A 20,600-nucleotide genomic window follows, 5' to 3' on the forward strand; every position below is an offset into this window, starting at 1 on the left:
CAAACATCACCTATTTTTTTTCTTGAGAGAATAAAAAGAACAATAATTCCATATACCAATTCTTTCTATCAACTGCACTCAACCCTTTATAAAAGATAATATGCCTTCTTTAGCAACACAAAGCAAAAGTAAGGATTTCACATATAAAGTGATTTGTGAGCAATCAATATGCAATATTCAGGCTACTTATCAGAACCCCCAACCACAGGATGAATTTGTTTTCATTCAGACATAAAAACTAAGTCAATGGCATGAGTTTGAAAACAAAATGCATAAGAGACAGGGAGAAATTACCCTAAATTAACAGATCTCCAATGCTAAAGCTAGATTTTCTACAAAAAAACACACAATAATGCTTTTAAAATCTGAGATAAAATATTTGCTTTACATTACACATTTCCCAAGCAAAAGAATTTGTACTCAAATTTAAAGAATAAAGATTTTAAAAGTTAAGGGGGATAAACAGGAAAAAAAAAAAACAAACAGCATTCCAATGGTGCTCCAGCAGAAGCCAAAGCAGCAGATGCTGTACCTGGCACCTCCCTGCAGAGCAGCACTCTGACGTGATGGGCACCACCCAGGACAGCAGCTGCTGAAGGCAGCTTGGATTCCTGACAGAGAAAAGAGCTGAGAACTGGAAATCATTTCCTTTTCTTGACTGTTTACAGTTTCGATCCAGGACAGGGAGGACATCACGATTATTCTCAACAATGGAATAATATTTTATAAAATGTTCATGTTTAACGCCCTTTGCTTGTGTGAAAGGGCAACGCTCTAAAGAAAATGGCTGGAAGTGAGACAATGGATGGGATGGGAAGAGAAAAAGGCTTGTTTGACAGCAGGAAAATAATAGAAAGTTACTTTTTTCCTTGAAAATATTTTAGCATGTAACTTCAGATTAGAAAAAGTAGGTATGTAACTACATACAGTATAACAATGCTTAAACCACAGCTATTACAGATATTCTGTTTGTACAGACAAGGGATTACGCAAAGGGAAACAAAATAATCAAAAAGGATTTTTTTTTTACACTAAACATCTACAACTGCTGTCCAGAAGATTAAAGAGACTTCTGGTTTGGAAGGCAAGATGACTGATGAAGACAGAAAATTCCTTTGTTCTTCCTGTTTCTGAATATTGGAATGCTTCACTGAGGGAATAAATGTGTAAATAAATATGGGACCACATTATTACAGAAATTTGGAATCAGAACATAGAATTTTAAGTGCCTAAGCTTTGCTTTGAAAATTTCCTTGATGACTATGAGGTGCCAACAGATCACTCTGACTGCTTTGCGAGATGGAGCTCAATGATACAATTGTCTTACACTTGGAACCTCTGAAACTGAAACAAAAATAAAATTACGGCACTAATTAGGATTAGAAATCCTAATATATGTTTTTTAATACACTACACTCAGTTATATAAAAATAATACTATCTCTGATTTTGACCTCAACAAATTTTGGGTCAGTTCAAGGCTCTTCACAAGGTATTTTATATGCACTTCACATCAGCTCTCTTTGCAAAAAAAGGATGAAACAGAGCAACAGTTTACACTGTTAGGCAGCAAAACTGTCAACATACATGAAAACCAAAACAGACAAGGACATAAGAAAAAGAATGTTCTGTTTGAAAGTCACATTTGGTAGAAACACAGCACTCTTTTGCTTATCACACATTTTCCTCACAGCTGCATTTTTACTAATCCCAAAACTGAATATTACCAATATATAAGTTTAATAGTTGAAATTAATTTGACCTCTAAGGTATTTCAATTATAAAAGCTGCAATCAATAAAATGATAATACTTCTTATCAACCCTCATAATAGTTTTTTCTACATATTTCCGTGTCTTTCCTTTTCTTCCATTAGTTTTTCCAGGACAAGAGAAACCTCAGGGTATGACCTGAAGGAGTCTCCACTCTAGTTTGTCCTCTTGAAACCTCTCAGCTTCAACCCCAGAGAGCTTTTGTTTCTCTTTTGAGTTCTAGTGTGCAATTCTGAATCTCCTTCAACAACATCCTTATCTTCTCAGAGCACAGTAAAAGCCAAATGAAGCAAAGATTTTCAAGGCATGATGAAACAGTTCAACACTGCTTTTGTATATCCTGATGGACACAGTTATTTCTGGTCAGAGGTTAATCAAATATTAGTCCTTGCAGCAGCTGGATATCTGCCAGTTAACTCCCCAAAATGTCTGGTGCCTCAGAAAAGCACAAGGGCAGTATTCCTTGAATTAAAGACCTATTTTAAAATTCGCTGAAAAACATGTTTATTTCATGCAGATAGATGAAGGTTTACTTACACAGTCATCATAATAGGGGGGAAAAAACCCATAAGAAACTGAGAAAATTAATTAAAGCTATTCCTTCATTTTCAGCAATATACCATAGCTTCTCTTCTTTGAGAATAGGCTTCTCTCCATCACTCACTAAATCATGTTTCCATGCTGACTTGTGCAAGGTTTTAACTAACAACTAAAAAATTATTTACATATTGAGATTTAAATAGAGAAAAAAAATCATAAAGGTAGGTTTGTATGTAAATTTTGCAGTGTGGTACTAAGTCCCCCAGTACATTCATTGCCATGAATTCAGTGCCAGAGGATACACAAACCTACTGAGCTCCCCAAAACTTGTGTGATGATTCTATTAATCAAATGAGGGAGGTCCCTTTGCACTTCCCCAGTGTATGTCTTCAGGCAAAGCAACCCCTTGAATTTTCTCTACTGCTTTATAACAGCTGTAAAGAATATATTCATAACAGGATATGAAATAAAACCAAAGACAAGTAATGGCTGATATCACAGAAGTCATTCAGAGTACCCAGATGCCCCAACATCTTCCAAAAATCAGCACCCAAACACTCAGATGACTTAAAAATGCTACACAGTTATGATCTGTGACTTACAGAATCTAATAAATGGGAAACATATTTTTAAAAAGGAGGCGGCAGGGCATTAGCAATTATCAACAAAAAAAAAATTTGGTTGGAAAAAATATGACTCATCATAATTTCTTGATTAAATAACAATTTTGGGAATTTCCTTTAATATGGGTAACAAAATGCCATTCATTTTATGTCTGCGGGTCAACTACCTTTTACAGAAACATTAATGTACTAATGTTCCCATTAAGTGGTCCTAAGCAATATTTTCAGATCAAAGAAATAACTTTGCTACTGAAAGTTCAAAACACTCAGTTATATTCTACAGCAAGTGGCACATTGAATATGAAAGTTTATTTTATCTGTATGATTAAACCAAAAAATAAAGAAATTACAGTAACTACTGATTAACTTTTAAAATATTTCACAGAACTAAGAATGCAATAATATAATAAATCAAAACAAATTCAGTGATATCTCTAACCACTTCTGAATGCTATTGTTTCGTACTTTCTTTCTATTCCTAAAACAAAAGACAAAAACCCCCACTAACTTTCAGAACAGAAGGTTGTAGCAATTTATCAATTCCCTGAGCAGCAGGGCAAAATAGTCAATTCAATTAAAGGCCACGTACTAGACCAATTGTATTCTCGTTCCTTGTGGAGCAAAGGGCTCTAAGTGTCAACAAACTGGCAGTGGAAAGAAGAGTCAATTGGTAAAAGACCAATTTCATTTGTTTTTAAACTGTTCACAGGAAACTTACAAAGCTGAAAATGGACCAGTTTAATCCTCCTTTTCTGAAGCCCATTAACTGCTTTGTAGTAATCACTGCTTCTATGAAACTTTTTTTAAATTTGTCAATAATTGCTCCTTCATAACGACGTCAGAGATGGTTGTAAACACACTTCATCTCCCTAACAACAATATTGTTTTCCCTCCACAGTTCTTCAGCATGGCTTGGAGGATACCTATGTGTCATATCATAAAAAGGATGATTTCAATTATTTAGTAAAATGTCACCAGTGGATTCACTTCAGTTTTGTTGTTAGAAACTGTTCACATCAAAAAATGTTCACATCAAAAAGGAAAGAAAAAAAGCACGGAGTATTGAAAAGAGAAAATTCTGTCATAGAAAACATAACAAAAGCACATCAAGTACAGCAGATGGGACATATCTGCTTCCCCAAAGGAGAATCAAATCTGTCCAAAAGAGGGAGTTATAGAATTTCCTAAATGTCTGGTTTCAGAGACTTTAGAAACTGTCTGTGCCACCTTTCCTTTTAGCTTGTCTAAACTAAGTCTCTCTCACTGATATTTAGTCCCATTTGTTCTTCTTGCTCTCTTTTTCCATTTCCTTCCCCCATCATCATTCAAACCAACCTGAGCTGCAGTATCAGTCTTTTAAGTCTTCTTAACAAGTGAAGTCACTTCAGTATTGTCTCAAGTCATTTTTTTCTAAACCTCTTTGCGAAAGTAAACCTTTTTACAATCCTATGAACTTCTCAAGTTGAAACCAGGAAGAGTTGAGTAGAGCAAAAGGACTGCTTGAGAATTTTAATTTAAAACACTGTTCTTCATGACAACTAATCCTGGTTTATGTCTTTGAATGTCTTATCATTTCATTCTCTTTGTATCCTGAGTTCCTGTTGGAACTCTATTAATACAAGAAGTGTCAGCTTAGCAGTAGAATTTTTAAAGCACAGTATTACTTAGTATGATCATTTAAATGACTTGCTTTCACTATGTTGTAGGTTTAAAAAGCCTTTAAAAACCATAGCATTAGCATTGTATATAATTAATAACAATTGAATCCTTCCCTTTAGGAACCCTGGTAATGTTGTTGCAATGATGTAGCATTTCCCATTAAGTCCTTTCTGATAAAAAAACACAATTAACCTTAGTACACCTAATATCATATTGTTAGTAAATTGTCACTAGTGTATCTTCCATAATTATCAGTTTAAACTGAAGCTACCAAAATGAAAAATCCCTTCTACCACAATTTGCTTCATTAAGCCGCACTGACTGGAGTTAAACAAAGGTAATGTTTAATGTTAAATATCACAAAAAAACCCCAACAATACAGATTAAAAAATATGAGCGAGAATTTAAGCACAGATTATTTCAGAGAAATAAAAATTCACACACTAAGTATTTTGCACACAGCGAATGCAGCTGCAGTAACTCAGTATTTGTGCTAAGGGAGACAGCACGTGAGTGGACCTGAACAGAAACTGTTGGTTCAACACCATGATATCATGCAAATTATCACTGTGAATAATAAACCATGGAAAACATCCCATAAATGAAACTCCAGCTAATGATCTTGTAGAGTATTTGCAAACTCAGGAGTATAAATTCACATTGGTACACCTATGACAAAGCATCTATGCACTGCAATTAGGCACACAGATTTAACTGGTTTCCTTAATTGATTAAATTCCATATACTAGAATGTAATTTGAATTTGTCACCTCAAACAAAATCACTTTATTATTTCAAGTGAAATTGCTATGAGAAAGTATTATTATTATTATTATTACCAAAACAGAAGTCATGTCCCTTTTCCATCTGGCTACAACAGGTGTAGAATAAACAGCAAATTCCTTGAACCACGCCAGCCAAGCATAAAGAAAAATACAAATGGAATGTGAAGCATCTTAGTGGAGTAACCAAAACTGTAAGGATAACAATGGTACTGTGCAATTTAATCTTCTAACTGCAAAAGGATGTTTTGACAGACTAATAACTGTACCCTGCACTGTCATTCTACTGAAAGACTCAGGTGGAAGGTGAAGAGCCATTAAAGTGGCCAGGAGGGGAACAGAAAATGAATTCTAAAAACAAAGAAGAGAGTTTGCTTAGTTGGCTAAAAGATTGACAAGGAATAGAATTGCCATAAATATAATTTTGTACAAATAGAAAAAAGGGAACACACAGCAGGAATAATGAAGAGCTACTGATGTCATAGACAATGGCTGCACAACAAGAAACGGGTCTAAACAGAATGATTATATATGGAAATAAAGGAATTGTGAAACAACTTTAAGTTCAAATTATGAGGAAATCTGGTTTTTTTAAACAGATAGATGAGTTAGTTTATGAAAACATTTGCTTAAACAGTTTCAGGTTTACCATATCCTGATAATGGAAAAGATTACTGTCAGCTCTGAGCCTAAATAGATACTACATCAGAAAAACACTTAATTGTTCCATGTGTATTTGCAAGACTTGAAGCTCAGCACATAAAGCTTATAGCCCTTCACTTTTTGTAAATTGCTAATTACATCAGCAGTTAGTAAAAAGAAGTAAAATTTATTTAATGAAAATATTAATAATAGAATCAAGTCTTGGATAGAATAATACTTAATATGCATGAAAACCAAGGACTGAGAAGTTACTGTTTCCTTCCCTTTCATAAATTACTTTTAATACATAATTTTAGACATTGTTCAGGTCCAAGTAACAACTACAGAAAATGAATCAAAGAGAAGCCAAAACAAGACCAAAAAAGACAAAGTACTGTCAAAGGAACAGGGTGATTATATCCACGTTCAAGAGGTGTTTGAGTATCCTTTATCTATGTGAACTCTAAAGAAAATTCAAAGGAAGTGGATGTAAGGAGATGAGTATCAGTCTTCACAATGAAACGAAGATCCAAACATATCAGATTAGTGTCATTTTCCCAGCTCCTCAGGATGCCTCTTCTAGTTAGAATGGAGAAGTGAATTGATTACTTTGCAAATAATACAGCTGCAATTGATTTTTCTTTCCCACCACTTGCCTTACCGCAGATGAATACAGCTAAAAAAGATTTTCAAAACAAATCAAGTTTTGTGGTTAATACCCACAGAATATAAATGAAGCGTTATTAGTTAAAAAAAACCCCAATGAACAAACCAACAACGTAATCACTTTACCAAAAAAGCATTATCAGCTTACATTAGTTAATACAGGTAAGATGTGAATTAAATAGCTTTTTGCCTTTTCTAAAGCCTACAATGAGGGCAAGAGAAAAAGAATAATCTATTCTTACTGGTGCACGTGGGTCTTAACCACAAGAATGCTGATACATCTGTGACTTAGGCACGTCTGTTGCTGAATCCTCACCGAAGAGCTGACAAAAGCACTTCAGAATGTCACTGAATGCCTTCATTTTGGCATGGAGGCAGTGACACATTTATGCCAGGCTCTTGCTTAGGAGAGGAACAATATTGCATCCCCAGTGAGAAAGCAGAGCCAAAAAGTTTCTTTTAAACCTCTAAATAAACATTTTATGAATCTTTTTTCCACTGACATCTCACCTCCTATGCTGCAAAGTCTAACAGTAACAATAAAAAATTGTATATTTCTACCCTTGTATTTCAGTTTAAATGCAGTTTTACACTCTTCCCCCTTTTTATCCCTGCTGCTACTGAAAAATATTCATAGAGTCTTTTAAGTTGTGAAATACCTCTAAGATAATTGAGTTGAACCATTAAGAGATGTACTCCATCCTTGTTCTTTCCAATCTCTGGTCTGGACACAAAGCCATGGTCAAATTTTCAATCCAGGATTGCATATTTAAAAAATCATGCCAAAAAGGGGGGAGAAAAAGGAGACTATCCACATGTCATTTAAGTAATATTTTTTTCTTTATGAAAGCAGATATTAATATTTGGCTCAAATGGCCCAACAGCTGAATAAATACCAAAATAAATTATCTTGCATTTATATTACACAACTTTTTATTTAAAACAATTACCTCAAATTTATAACTACTTTCATTATTTTTAAAGCCTGGAGGTTAGAGGTACTCTGAAGGAGAATGCAGCAAATTGCACTGAATTCCTGGTATTGATCTTAACATCTTCCGCAAATTCACTGAAGTCACATTTTTCCACACAGAGAAGTGATTAACTTTGAATGTTTTAAAGAGAGAGCAAAAAAAGGATGGGTAAGTTGCAAAGAAAATGGACTCAGAGTCTTCTCAGAGGTGCACAGAAAGAGGATTAGATACAATGGACAGAACCTCCAATAGAAGCAGGAAAGAAAATTACTAGACAGGGTTTTGAGCAATCAGACCTTACTGTGAAGTTTGCCCTGATTTGAGCAGAGAGCTGGACCTGAGACCTTGAGAAGTTCATCTATAAATTGTTCGGTTTCCCAGAGTCAGAAATTCTGACATTTCCACTTAGAGATAACTAAAACAAAACCTTTATCCATGAAAATCAGCCATTTCTCCAAACCTCTCAGATGTACGCAGCAGAGAATTTCTCAGACCTTACCACTGAGAACAGAACAAAACCAAAATTACCTTAAATGAAAACAATTCAAAGCCTGCACTAAGATGGTATTAGGAGACAAAGGAGTAATGATGATTCTGCACACATACAAACAGCTTTTATTTCACTCATTTGAGAATATCTGACAGCTTGAATGGGTTTTCACTACCTGGCCTCGTAGTTAATATGGCAATTTTAACAAGACTGCAATCTGTAATAATGTCAGTCTTGTGTATTTTTCTTGTCACTGTAAGGGATTATAATAAAAAGAAAAGACAAGAAAGTAAAATGAGGACATCATGAAACAAAAACAAAAAAGGAAGGAAAGACACAAGATTCATCTTCCCCCGTTTTTGGTGCAGGATGTTAACAAAAAGTTAGCAATGAAAGATGAGAGCAATGAATAAAAATCATGTACGATAAATAATAATGTAGTACTAAAATAGAAAAATTTGTAGAGCACATTGGTCTAAAAATTCATTTTATCAGCTTTATGAATATATGTGTTCCAGACAAGTATTCTACAACCAGCAGTCCTTACACGTTTTCACAGCAGATTGCTGCACTCCAATCCACATCTACATCTCCTACCCATTCCTAAATCCATAGCAATATGAGTAACAGAATTTACAGTAATTCTGAATATTTTCCTGTTTCTACATGTAAAAAGATGGTATTAATCCTTCTATAAATCCTCATTTTGAGGAACTAGAATAAAAATTCAGCATGGCACTTATTAAACTTTTAACTAATGTAAAATGCAATTGCAAATAAAGATCCACATTTATACAAATGCATTCCTAAGGCAAGGCACAGCAAGATTCTTAGATCTTAGTTTTCTAGTGCTATTTAAAGCTTCTGTCAATAACTTGCAATAAAACAAATAAAATATCATCATTAATATGTTTTTACTTGGCATGCTGAGGAAATTTAAAATAAGAGGTCACTTCCAAAGCCATGTGTATAAGAGGATAAGGGAAGGGTAAGAGTAGTAAAACTGCATTTGGTAGTATAAATGTGGAATCAAAGAATGAAGGTAATTTTCAAGTATGTTATTCTGGACTTAGACACATTAAAAACTATTTGGGTTTGTGGTTGATACTCATTAAATTCCCAATGCTGTGATGAAGGAGCTGTGGAACTCCTGGGTGTATAGAAGAAAATACTGCATGCAGCAAGAAGGATGGATTGGAGTCACAAAAAGAAAGAGTAGGAACAACTGAGCTAAGGCTGCTCTGCTTCCCTCAGCAGCACAGCACCCATAGGGCTGAAAACCCGCTTTTTCTGCTCCCTCAAGTACATCATTAACTCTGCATCCTAAACAGATCCAATCACACCTGGAAAAGCACACCCAGTCCTGGCTCCCACAGCTCCCAAGGATAATGAAACATTGGAGGGCTCTGAGAAAAGCCAAAAGAAAGGGGATAGAGTATATGCTGCTTGCAACATCACACCCTTTATAGGAGGGAGCTCTCCTTTCTAGAACAAAATTATGTCTCAAGAGTAGCTCTTGGAAAGCTACACTTACTATGAATCAAATATTTTTGGACAGTGACAATAACTGACAGTCAGAACTATGTAGCAGAAAAGTGCACATCCCCTTTTTAGAAATATTTAGGCCAAGAGTGATTTTTTTTTTTCTTTTGGTATATGGTCTAGTTCAAACTGCAATTAATTTATGAAAGCCTATGCTTTAGTTTATGTCTCATTTCAAATTATATGACCAAAGCAGCCCCTTCTGGGTTTATCATCTATGAGATGTAACACCCAGGTAGCAATGAAATCAAGTGCTTACATGAAAAAGTAATGACAAGTAACTAATGTACTTAAAGCCAGATTTTAAAAGAAGCAGATCACCTGCAAGCTCTCTACCCTCTTGCTCAATATGCTTATCTGGCTATCTGATAATTGTTTGTTCTGTCTCCCTGAAGGCACAAAATACGTTTGTCTAACATAGAACAGTTTATGGGTTTTCTTTTGGCTTTCTTCAAAATACATTAAATTAGCTTCCTGGTAATAAAGAATTCAAGAGATTTTTAAAATGGCATCATCATCACAATGTAAAGGTCCTTAAAGCATTTCAAAATAAAACAATCAGCATTTCATACTAAAACCAAACAGAATCATGACCCTGTCATCCTTTTCCACAGCCTGAAGAAGTGAGCATTCACACTAAAATCTAACAGAGAGCACAGAGCACCTCCCCAGAATTTGCCCAATTATCAGTCAAGTTTGCAGGTCTGAGCTTGTCTCCTTGATAAACAAAGAGCTTGTGACTCTACTCAATTTTATGCTGCTCCTTCTGCATTTCTCAGGAAAAACATTTGTCGAATGTGACTTCCACACAGTTCACACTGGTTAGCTCAGCTCAACCCATTTATGCATTAGTTAGTCCACGAGGAACCACAGAATGGCTTTGGTATTTTATATCCTGGAGTCTCACTGAGTAATATTTTCATTTTGTTATTTTGTCACAGAAATTATTACGCTGGCCAAATGGTTTAGAGATTGATATCAAGCTTTAAAAAAAAAATAGAAATAAAATATCACCACAAGAAAAACACCTTAAAGGGCTCCTAAAGATCAATATATGGCAACTATTTTCCATTCTCAAGGATTGTTTCTAGCAGCAGATAAGAAGTTCCACTCTTTGCATCTGTGACTGCAATAACTCTTACACATTAGAGTGCCACCAAAAATACTGGTTCACTAAAATAACCATTCTTAAGTGTGAATGTCTGCTTAATCTAAGGCAGCACTCCTTGCACTAAGGATGCTGATGACTCCTGAGAATGCTCCTGCCCATAAAACAGTCTCAACTGTTGAAGCTTCAGTGCTTTCTGAAAAGGGATTTAGAGAGCCCTGCAAATTCAGCTGTAAGCATTCCTATAGTTTTTAGCTATTTTGCCACAGCCTGAGGCTTTGAAGCTTTAAGCAAAATCCCAGAACTGTATTTGCAGCCAGTGTTGTCAAGTCTACCTAGCACTGGAAAGTTTTCTCCAGGATCACTGGCTCAGAGAGAGCTCACCATCACCTTGTTGGTTCAGTGCTCAGAGCTGAGATTCAGCCCCCAAGTCATGGAATCCCATGATGTTCATGAGAACCTGGAGACAGAAGAGCTTGGGAGACACAAGAGCTGCTCCTCCTAACCCTGAAACTCCTGTCCATGTCAGGACCACCGTGATGTTGGTGAGGTTCATCATCATCACTGCTCAGAAGATGTGGGACTCTCAAGAAGTCTTCCTCACAAATCCCCTACACTGAAGTTTTCAAACTGATTTCAGGCCACTGACATTTTTTAACTAGGAAATGTTGAAAAATATGGATTTGGCAGAAATCCAAATTTAAACAAAGATATAAGAAACAGAAATCCTGTATATTGCTCACATTTTCCTATAAAATCCTGATCACAGAGGGCAACTAAGGTTGTATTAATCCTTCTGACAAAGGAGTTTCTGACAGTCATGATAAATAGTTTGAAAATATCTATTCTCTCCCACCAGCTTCCTATTTCCATTCTGATCCCCTATGAGCAAAACATTTACTTTCAAATAATTCTGAAGCCACTGTATATGACCTTTATAAGCTTCTGCAGTTCAACAAGGCATAGATGTTTCCTTCAGGGAGAATCTTAATATTTCAAAGTTTTTTTCTTGTTATTGAACAAAAGGTTTCTGTACCCCACCATATGTTCCCACCCCAAATCCCAAGATGAATAATCGATTTATTTTTCTATAGCTAATCAAAAGTCCTGAAAAAACACAAGTTATCTGGAAGCAAATTTTTATTGCATTTTTTGCATTTTTATTGAATTTTTTAACTAAAATTTACTTCAGAAAGTATGTAAGAGAAATGGAGATTACAGAGGGAAAAAACATCAATATCTACTTGCTAATCATCATAGGGAGATAATTTTTATTAGCAAATACCATATCTATACATCTCTATTGTGTTATACAACCAGCAGTAGATGATGCCTTGGTCTGCATGGAAAAGAAAACCCTGCACAAGCAGCACATCAGTTACACAAGTTCTTATCTGAGACATTCAAATTATACACCAATTAAAACTATGCATCACTGAGGACTAATTATCTCTTAATTATGTATTTTGGTTCCCTTAAATCATCAGCTGAACTATTATCAGGGCTTTTGCTTTCTCAGAAATACATCAACAATGTTAAATATTTACAGATATTCTGGTTTCTCACATTAGGGCTTTTTTAAGGTGATTGGATAAAGAAAGGTACCAGGAAGAATAATGAATAGAATATTTACATTTATTGGAGTGGTGTGGAAGTTGGCATGATATGGTTGGCAACTTTGATCTAGTACATTTTAAGACAAATGTTAATTGTTTTAGCAGTATTAAAAATAAAAAAGGTATAATCTAATAATCTGGAAACACCTCCTCATTTTAGCACGACTTTAGGATTTATGGCAAGCATTTTGAAAAGTCTGTATTGGATTTGGGCACATCAAGCCTTTGGGGAATATTATACTGCCTTGGGGTTTATTCTCCATACAATTGACCTTACAATTCCAAGGAAATAAATTATAGATATTATAGGTAGTCCATTTTCCAAGGGAAGAACCAGCAGGTTTCTAGAATTATGTTTGATTGCCTAAGAAAGAAAAAAGTAACTGTAATTACTGTGGCAGTCTCCATTTGGGTAGTAATTTTCAAGTACTTTTTAAAATGCCGTAATTGTAAATGTAACACCTGTAATAATGTAACTGTGACTGAGGATTTTAACAATGGTATTCAACATGTTGAAAAACAGAACTGAGTTTAGCCTTAGATACTAGCAATGAAGCTGGTAAATGAAACTTTACCTTCATGCTGCTGTCCTGCATTCAATTTTAAAATAATTTTTAATTTCTACACTTAGAAGAGTTGTGGGTTGTTTTATAAAAAAACTATAGAGCAAAAAGTCCATTTAATAGATTTTAGTCATATATTTAAAAAAATACTGTGGAAGATACAGAATTTCCAGACTTTTTACTGTCTAACAAACTAAATGCCATGAGCAGAAAGGTGATTAGATGACCCACTTTGACAAAATATTGAAAGACAAGTGTATCATGAGCAGCCTTGTGATCTGTTATAGAGATCCCTGCTTTTTAAGATATATATTCCTTCATCCTAATTCCCTATTAAATTATTAATTTATAATTAAATTATAATGTAATGCCTATATTCAGTGCATAAAAGCTGACAAAATACTAAACACTGTAACATAATCTTCCTTCAAAATCTCTTCCAAAACACTGTGGTTTATTAAATCCCTTCTTACTTGGATCACTTCCTTCTTCAATCAGGTGGGAACTTGCATTTGCACTTCCTCAGTCTCATGTTCCCACCCCTCCTGCCTTTGGCACTGCAATTTCTCTTCCTCCTGAGTCCAGGATTGATATAACCTGATGCTTAATGTGAACACATCAAACACAACTTTTGCATCCAGCTTTGTTAAGGATAACTTTCTCAGCAAAGTGGAGGAGGAGAGAAAATGGCTTCAAGTTGAAAATGGGGATGTTCAGATTGGATATTAGGAGAAATGTCTTCACAGAAAAGTTGTCAAGCATTGGCACATGGTGGAATCACCAGCCCTCGAGGCATTTAACTAGGTGTAGATGTGGTAGTTGGGGATCTGGTTTAGTGTTGGACTTGGCAGTGTAAGGGTAAAGGTTGGACTAAATGACCTTAGAGGCCTATTCCAACCAGAGTGATTCTATGTTTCTCTGTTTATTATTACTATTATTGTTATAATTATTAACCAATCCTGATATTCCACAATAATCAATGTCATCATCTACTGAAAACTCAAATATATTTCCATTTTACGCTCCACCTCAGCCATCTATAAACAAATCCACTCCACCCTGTACTGCAGGTTGCCTCCTACTGTTATTTTTTCTGTTCTGACAGAATTTCCCACTCCTTTCAGAATCATCACTGAACACTAGTTCAATGGATTTCTCAGGTTTTTGTTCTTGGTGTACTTTCAAACCCATTTTAAACAGGGATTTTACATTTACTGTAAGAAAACATCGAAGTTGTTTTGGAAGTTAATGCATCCACTTCATCATCAATACCTGTTTAGTGTTTCAGGAATTATAGTGTCTCCATACATTGCTATATGCAGTTACTCAGCAGCCTCTACGAAAACCATTAAGGCACTTAGAAATTGAATTGTTCACCATAAATCATAGGGATTAAATTTAGGCATGCAATCACTGGTGGCACAGCTACAAACACAGCTACATGTGGATAAATACACATTTTCCAAGCAAAAGGTCCACAATCGTGACCTTAGCAAAATTCAGAAAGGCTTTAAACCCCCAAAAGATCTGATCTTTATTTGTTAATTTAGTTATTAGGGTTGTGATACTGTGTTAACTTTTAAAGCTGTGACTGACAAGTTTTACTTCTTGGAGCTTTTACAACATGTAAGTCACTCATGAATGTTAAAAATTCAAACAAAAGCAAAAAAGCTGAAATAAATTATACTACACAGTAAATTCTATTGCAAGGGTAGATATGCTTCTTGATTTACATTACACTCCTCCTTCAGTTGCTACACGCAGGCTATTAACAGGGGGAAAAAATCAATTCTGAAACAGGAGCCAGTAAACTGAAAGAACACTAGTTTCAGCTTTAAAAAAATCCCTTAAAGATTTATGTATGAAATATTTTGATTATTTGTTGTGCTACATACAAATAAAACGTAAATCTTCACCATAATTCACTATTCTCTTCTGGTATACAAACCAATAGAGGGTGTCAGAGATGGTTTTAGTCAGAAGCCACAGTGCAGAAGAAAACAGAGCTCCAAGTAGGCTTGCTTAAAAATATTAAACTTTTTCAAACACATCAGGGTGTTCCACATGTACACCAACATCCTGTCTAACTTCACTGCAACAGTAATTATTTTATGCTGTGGAAACATGTTAGTTTAACGATGCTATGTTCAAAAATGTATAACAAGATTATTTTTTTTTTCATTAAACAGAAACCTAATTTTGCCAGACAGTGCTTTGCTGCTGAGGCTGAACCTTACAATTTAAACTGACCCTCCCAATTAAAACTCAGACACTTGTGAATCTTTCATTTACACTTCAGGGAAGAAAGGAAATAACTAATAGAACAGTTATTATTATCTCCAGATTCAGCTTTAAAATTGGTAGAAAATTTTGCTGCTCAGGCACAAGCTGAGATCAGATTTACAAGCTGGACAGTTAAAAGAGATCTAAGTGCAGCAATGCAGCTGGTCCTGAAGCGGGAATGTTACTGCTGTCCATAGGGACAGCAATCAGACAAATATCCAGGAGAGCATTTTAAAGGTATTTGCTTTTTCATATGCTGTCACTGCTTTCCAGAATATGGGACCAAATGATGGGAAAAAAAAGAAAATACACCTGTTACCAGCTTAAATGACAAAAATCCCTTGCCATAAAATTAGTTTCCTGAGACTGAAGAACATGTTGTGACTGCTGTTATTAATATTTGCATGGCTGTCAGAAGCCCAAGCTTTATGACTGCTTACTACTTCAGGGACCATTGACCACTATTTGAGGTGCTGGCTACAGTCTGAGTTGCTGCTTTTCAATAAATGTTACAGCCTTCAAAATCCATTACCACTGGGGTCTGAATTACACTGATTCTCAAAATAAAATAAAAATGAGCAGAAACAAGTTATGAGGCTTTGTCACATATTCTTTTCAGAAATCTAGCCTATTTCAAGGGGAGTGCATTTTCTCATGGAGTCCTGTTTAACTGATATATAAGACACAATACACCTAAAGGTTTGGGACTGTCAAAGACAGTCAAACATAAGTGCAAATGATAAATCACATCCTCTTACCTGAGACACTTGTGTTAACACCTGTAACAAAGAGGATTTATACAGATTTCCTTTGAAAAGATGCATGAACTACTGTTGCTTATGAAAGTTTGGCAAGTTAAGCTTAAGGGCCTTCATCCATCCTTACTCACCAGCAACTCTGAGTTACAGGAGATGGAGGAAAAGTGTGCTACAAGCTGTTACAGTAATTCAGCAGGGAAATATCTGTATATACTTCTGTGGCAGAGTATAACTATTACATACTTCTGAGGAAAAAATGGCACCTGCTCATTTTACAGCCAGGTCAATAGACAATAGATTTATTTGTAGAAACAGCTCTAAGCTGAAGATGTCCAACAACAGCACCTTTCTAATGACCCCTTATGGAACTATGTCACACTTCTTCTTTCCTCAAGGAAGAAGAGATTTTACAGCCAAATAAGATGCCTTTAGCATCAGGAAATTTAAAGTGTTTTCCCCTGAGGGCTGCAGAGATCACCTGGCTCCGGGCCCATGGACAGAAGGGTGTTGCTGATGGGAACCCGCAGTACATTTCAATAAAGAGAGCAGCACTACAGCTGAAAGAAACTGAACATTTCCTACATAGTTTCTATGTTTGGCAAGTAATTCGCTGCTATCCAGTGCTGAAGAATTTGTATTCTGAGGTGATTAGGATCACCAGTGACAACAATGAAATGGGTCACTGCCTATCACAGACCAGCACACTTTAAAGAACTGTTTTTATTGACACCAATCACCACATATCCTTTTTTCAAGCCAAGTAATCATATTTCTTAAGAAGATATTTTGTTTCAGAGCCAGCAGGGATTTATTAACATTTTGGGGAAAAAATGCAAGCTTGCTGAATAGGTAACATGAATAATAAAACTACCTGAGGAAGCAGCTGTGAGCCATTGATCCCAATAAACAATCACCTGCTGGGATGGACAGTTTTTCCTCATAGTCATGAAAATCTTGGAGAAAAATGAATGCAAAACCAGAGATAATACAGATGACTTTAACAGAAAGTGAACCTAAATGTCTTTTAAAATGAGGAGGGATGTTTCTTTTCCTATAGAAAAATAAAAGAGCAGTAACTCTAACACCCAAATCCTCCCAACAAAATCTTAGCTCCTGTGCCAGCACAAGAGCAGAGTGCTGAAATGCATACCAATAACCATTGGTCATAACATCAATAACATAACTTCAAATACCAGTTTAAAAGGAAGTAAGGTCACTAGTTTCTGCCTCCTTAGGAACTCATGTTTTGTATAATGTATTCTCGACAAGTTGTGATGAATAATGGAAATACAGCAGGACTGGTACTCAGACTGTATTTGAAAAGGGCTCAGTGTGTTGAGCACTTAGTCCTCTGCAAAAGCATTGTGTAAAAGGCATGTGCCAAATTTCATTTTGCTACCTTACTTATTAAATGAACAGAATTCCTCTCAAGGAAGCCAGAATAATTTCCTTAGGTCTAACAGGACTAAATACAGCCTTCAGCACCGAGTTAACACAAAATACCATTTTTTTTCCCAGCATGGTATGACCAGTGCAGTGTGGCCATTTCAGTGAAAAGGCCTGCAGTGCAAATAGACAAATATCAACCACTTTTGCCTATTATGAAGGTGAAATCTGGTATAAGTGATGAAGATGTAAAAATTCATAACTATTAGACCTGATTTAGTACCAGCCTTGGAAACTTCAGCCTCTGGATTGGAATGAACCATGACTTCCTTCTCCCAACCCTAAGTAATAGAATGTTTCACATCTAAAAATACATGCAGAATACCATATTAGAATGATAAAGATAGCATATAAACCAAAACTTGTTTTCTCTGAAAAGCTCCCTGCTCCATTTATTATTTAAAGATGTTATCTCATGCTAGAGCACCAAAACCAAGAAACATATAGGGTAATGTTAACTTCAGGTATTTTCTTGGAAAAGAAGAAATTACAGCATTAAAAGGCAGAGAGCTAAATAATCATCTTGTTCATTTAGGAAAGCAAATACAGAAGAGAAAATTAAAATCTTAAAACAATTTACCCAACTGGACCTTAGCTTTCCTTTTTTGGTGCATAAAATTGAGTAACTTAATTTCTAGATGGAATAAGATTTTTATGAAAAATTAGCAGGACAGGAAAGGAATGCAATAGTCAAAGCACCACCACTTCTGAGGCAGAACTGTCTAGACTGATAAATTTCAATGTGCCTCAAAAAGAAATATTAAAAAAAAATCTATGTAATCATGGCAGACAATGAAAATCCTGATTAAAAAAATAGGAAGGATGATCAGGGATTCCCTTCATGAGGGTGTTAAGCTGCAGTGGAAACAGCACAAGAAGGAGCAGAGATCTGCCAACATCTGACACAGAGCTGCACGTCTCAGGAATGCATCACCTTAATAATGTTTGTCTTACAATGGTGATACAGCCACCTTGCAGTTGCAAAGGTGAGAGTGTAATGCATTTACAGCTGAAATTGCTCCATGGATTTGTTTAAGAAGCCTGTTTGGCAGCTGAAATTGTTCTATCCCTAGGAAGTGGGAGAGAATGTAAAAAACACCCCTAATATGAAGAGTAAAGGCAAGCAGCTCGCCTTCAGATTTTGTTTGGATTTTTAAATAAACTAGCACATTCATGAATGTTAGCAAGATGCATAAATTCACCCTTTGACACTGTTAGCACATATTTACAGTCACTGTTCAGGTATGATGAAGACACCTCCAGCTTTACTTAACACAACAAAACCATTTCTCTGATAGTTTAATCCGAAGATGACTGCTTTAATCCAGGACACTTTATCATATATGTGGTTTTTAATATACTTTTTGCTATATTTTTCCATTTTTTTATTTATATTTCTATAAATATTTATGGATTTTTTATATATAGATATATAAAGTTAGGTTCTTTATTTTAGAAAAATATGGAAGGGTTTTCCCACTAAAATGGAAATTTTCCAGGATATTTGTTATTATGTGTAACTGCAAAGTATTTTGAGCTTGTACTTGTTTCTGGAGTAAATAATCTGGAATGATGAAATTTTATTATCATTATAACAATTTAAGACAATTTAATACTTAATTGTACAAGGAAGTTATATTCAAAAGCTGTTTATCCACATAAGAATCTCCTCCATTGATGCAGGGGACGCTGTGTTCACAAATGCAGCCATAGTAATTGCAAGTAGAAATATTGTTGGAACTTCACAGGCCAGGGAGGAATCATGATTGCATTGATTTTTTTTTTGAGTATGCTACTGCACAGTGTCTCAGTACTCCAGAAAATACTGAATGAAATTGATTCCAATGAAGTCAAAGAAGAACATAAATTCTAATAAACTCTACTTAGTCTTAACTTAAGTCTGTGATACAGTCCCTCAATGTTTAAAAAATCAGAGGCTCCAAAAGCCAATCATTAATAAAGGATTACATTCAAATATCCAGGTACATACAGATTGGTATACCACTTTCTGTGTTTACATCTAAATGCTGAAGTTATATTACAGATAAACACGTAAATTCAACAATTTAAATTCCGATTTTAAAATTGACAGCCTGAAGTCTGACTCACAACTAGAAGCTAAAGCACAGAATCATGGAATGGGTTGGGCAGGCAGGGACCTTGAAGATCACCTCATTTGAACTCCCCTGCCATGACCAGCACATCCTCCCACCAAGAATTTCTGCTCAAAGCCCCGTCCAGCCCAGTCTTAAAGTCATACTATTGTTGCCATCATAATGTAATTATTATATACAGAAAATACAGCATGCAAATAACTCTATTTGTATACCTTCGGTATATAAATCAAAAAGTTCATAAAGTCCAATGTGAAGCTGAAATAGAACATCTCTAAAAGCACAAAGCAGTCACTAACCTGTATTTTGATTGGCCAGGAGAAGTTGCTGACATAGACATAGAAAGTGATGTTTGGGTTGCTTCGAAAGTTAAATTTTTCACAGGAAAAGCTGTCCCTGTATTCCTTAATATTAACCTTGGAAACGACAGGAATCTCTTCTCCAGATATTGTTCCAGCTAAAAAGTTTCAAAAGCTCAGGTGTAAATATACATATATGAGAAAAATACTAATCATCATTAAAGATGACAAAGTAAATTTGCATAAGAAACATAAATCCTTAATTGTTTTTTGGTGTCTTTCCTCTAAAACAACCCTTATTATAGTTTACCTGGAACATTAGATATATTTAATACATATACAGAGAATTCACAGAATTTTTTACTTTGGTTTCAAAAAATTATATACAAATTTGAAACATGACAGAAGTACTATGAATTTTACAAGATAAGTTATTATGGTCAGCTTAACAGGAAATATGATTTCTTCCATAATTTATGTTTCATTTCAATAAACATCTCAATAAAACCTGAAAAGGAATTTGTCTACATCTTATAGATGTAGTTTTTGCTGTCAAGTTTTAATTGTTCATGAAAGCATTAATAACATAACTAGCAATTTAGTTTATTAGTTTTTGCAAATAAATGAGTGACTGAGCTAAGTTAAAATAAAGGAATAAATAGAGTTTACTAACTACAGTGTGGTAAAGTACTTAAGAAATGCATTTATGAAGAAATTCATGAGTT

The 20,600-nt window shown here is 35.1% G+C and overlaps 1 protein-coding gene across 3 annotated transcripts in view; it reads right to left on the reverse strand.

Annotated features, from left to right (window-relative positions):
* Positions 1 to 20,600, reverse strand: part of ATRNL1 (attractin like 1) — a 430,796-nt gene that overhangs the window by 228,771 nt on the left and 181,425 nt on the right. For all 3 annotated transcript variants that reach the window (XM_066323527.1, XM_066323528.1, XM_066323529.1), the window contains exon 24: positions 19,876 to 20,033. In XM_066323527.1, coding sequence (XP_066179624.1) covers positions 19,876 to 20,033 — 158 coding nt within the window. The remainder of the gene's footprint in view (positions 1 to 19,875; positions 20,034 to 20,600) is intronic.

This window comes from Sylvia atricapilla, chromosome 8 (genome assembly GCF_009819655.1).
Source record: "Sylvia atricapilla isolate bSylAtr1 chromosome 8, bSylAtr1.pri, whole genome shotgun sequence".
Lineage (NCBI taxonomy): Eukaryota > Metazoa > Chordata > Aves > Passeriformes > Sylviidae > Sylvia > Sylvia atricapilla.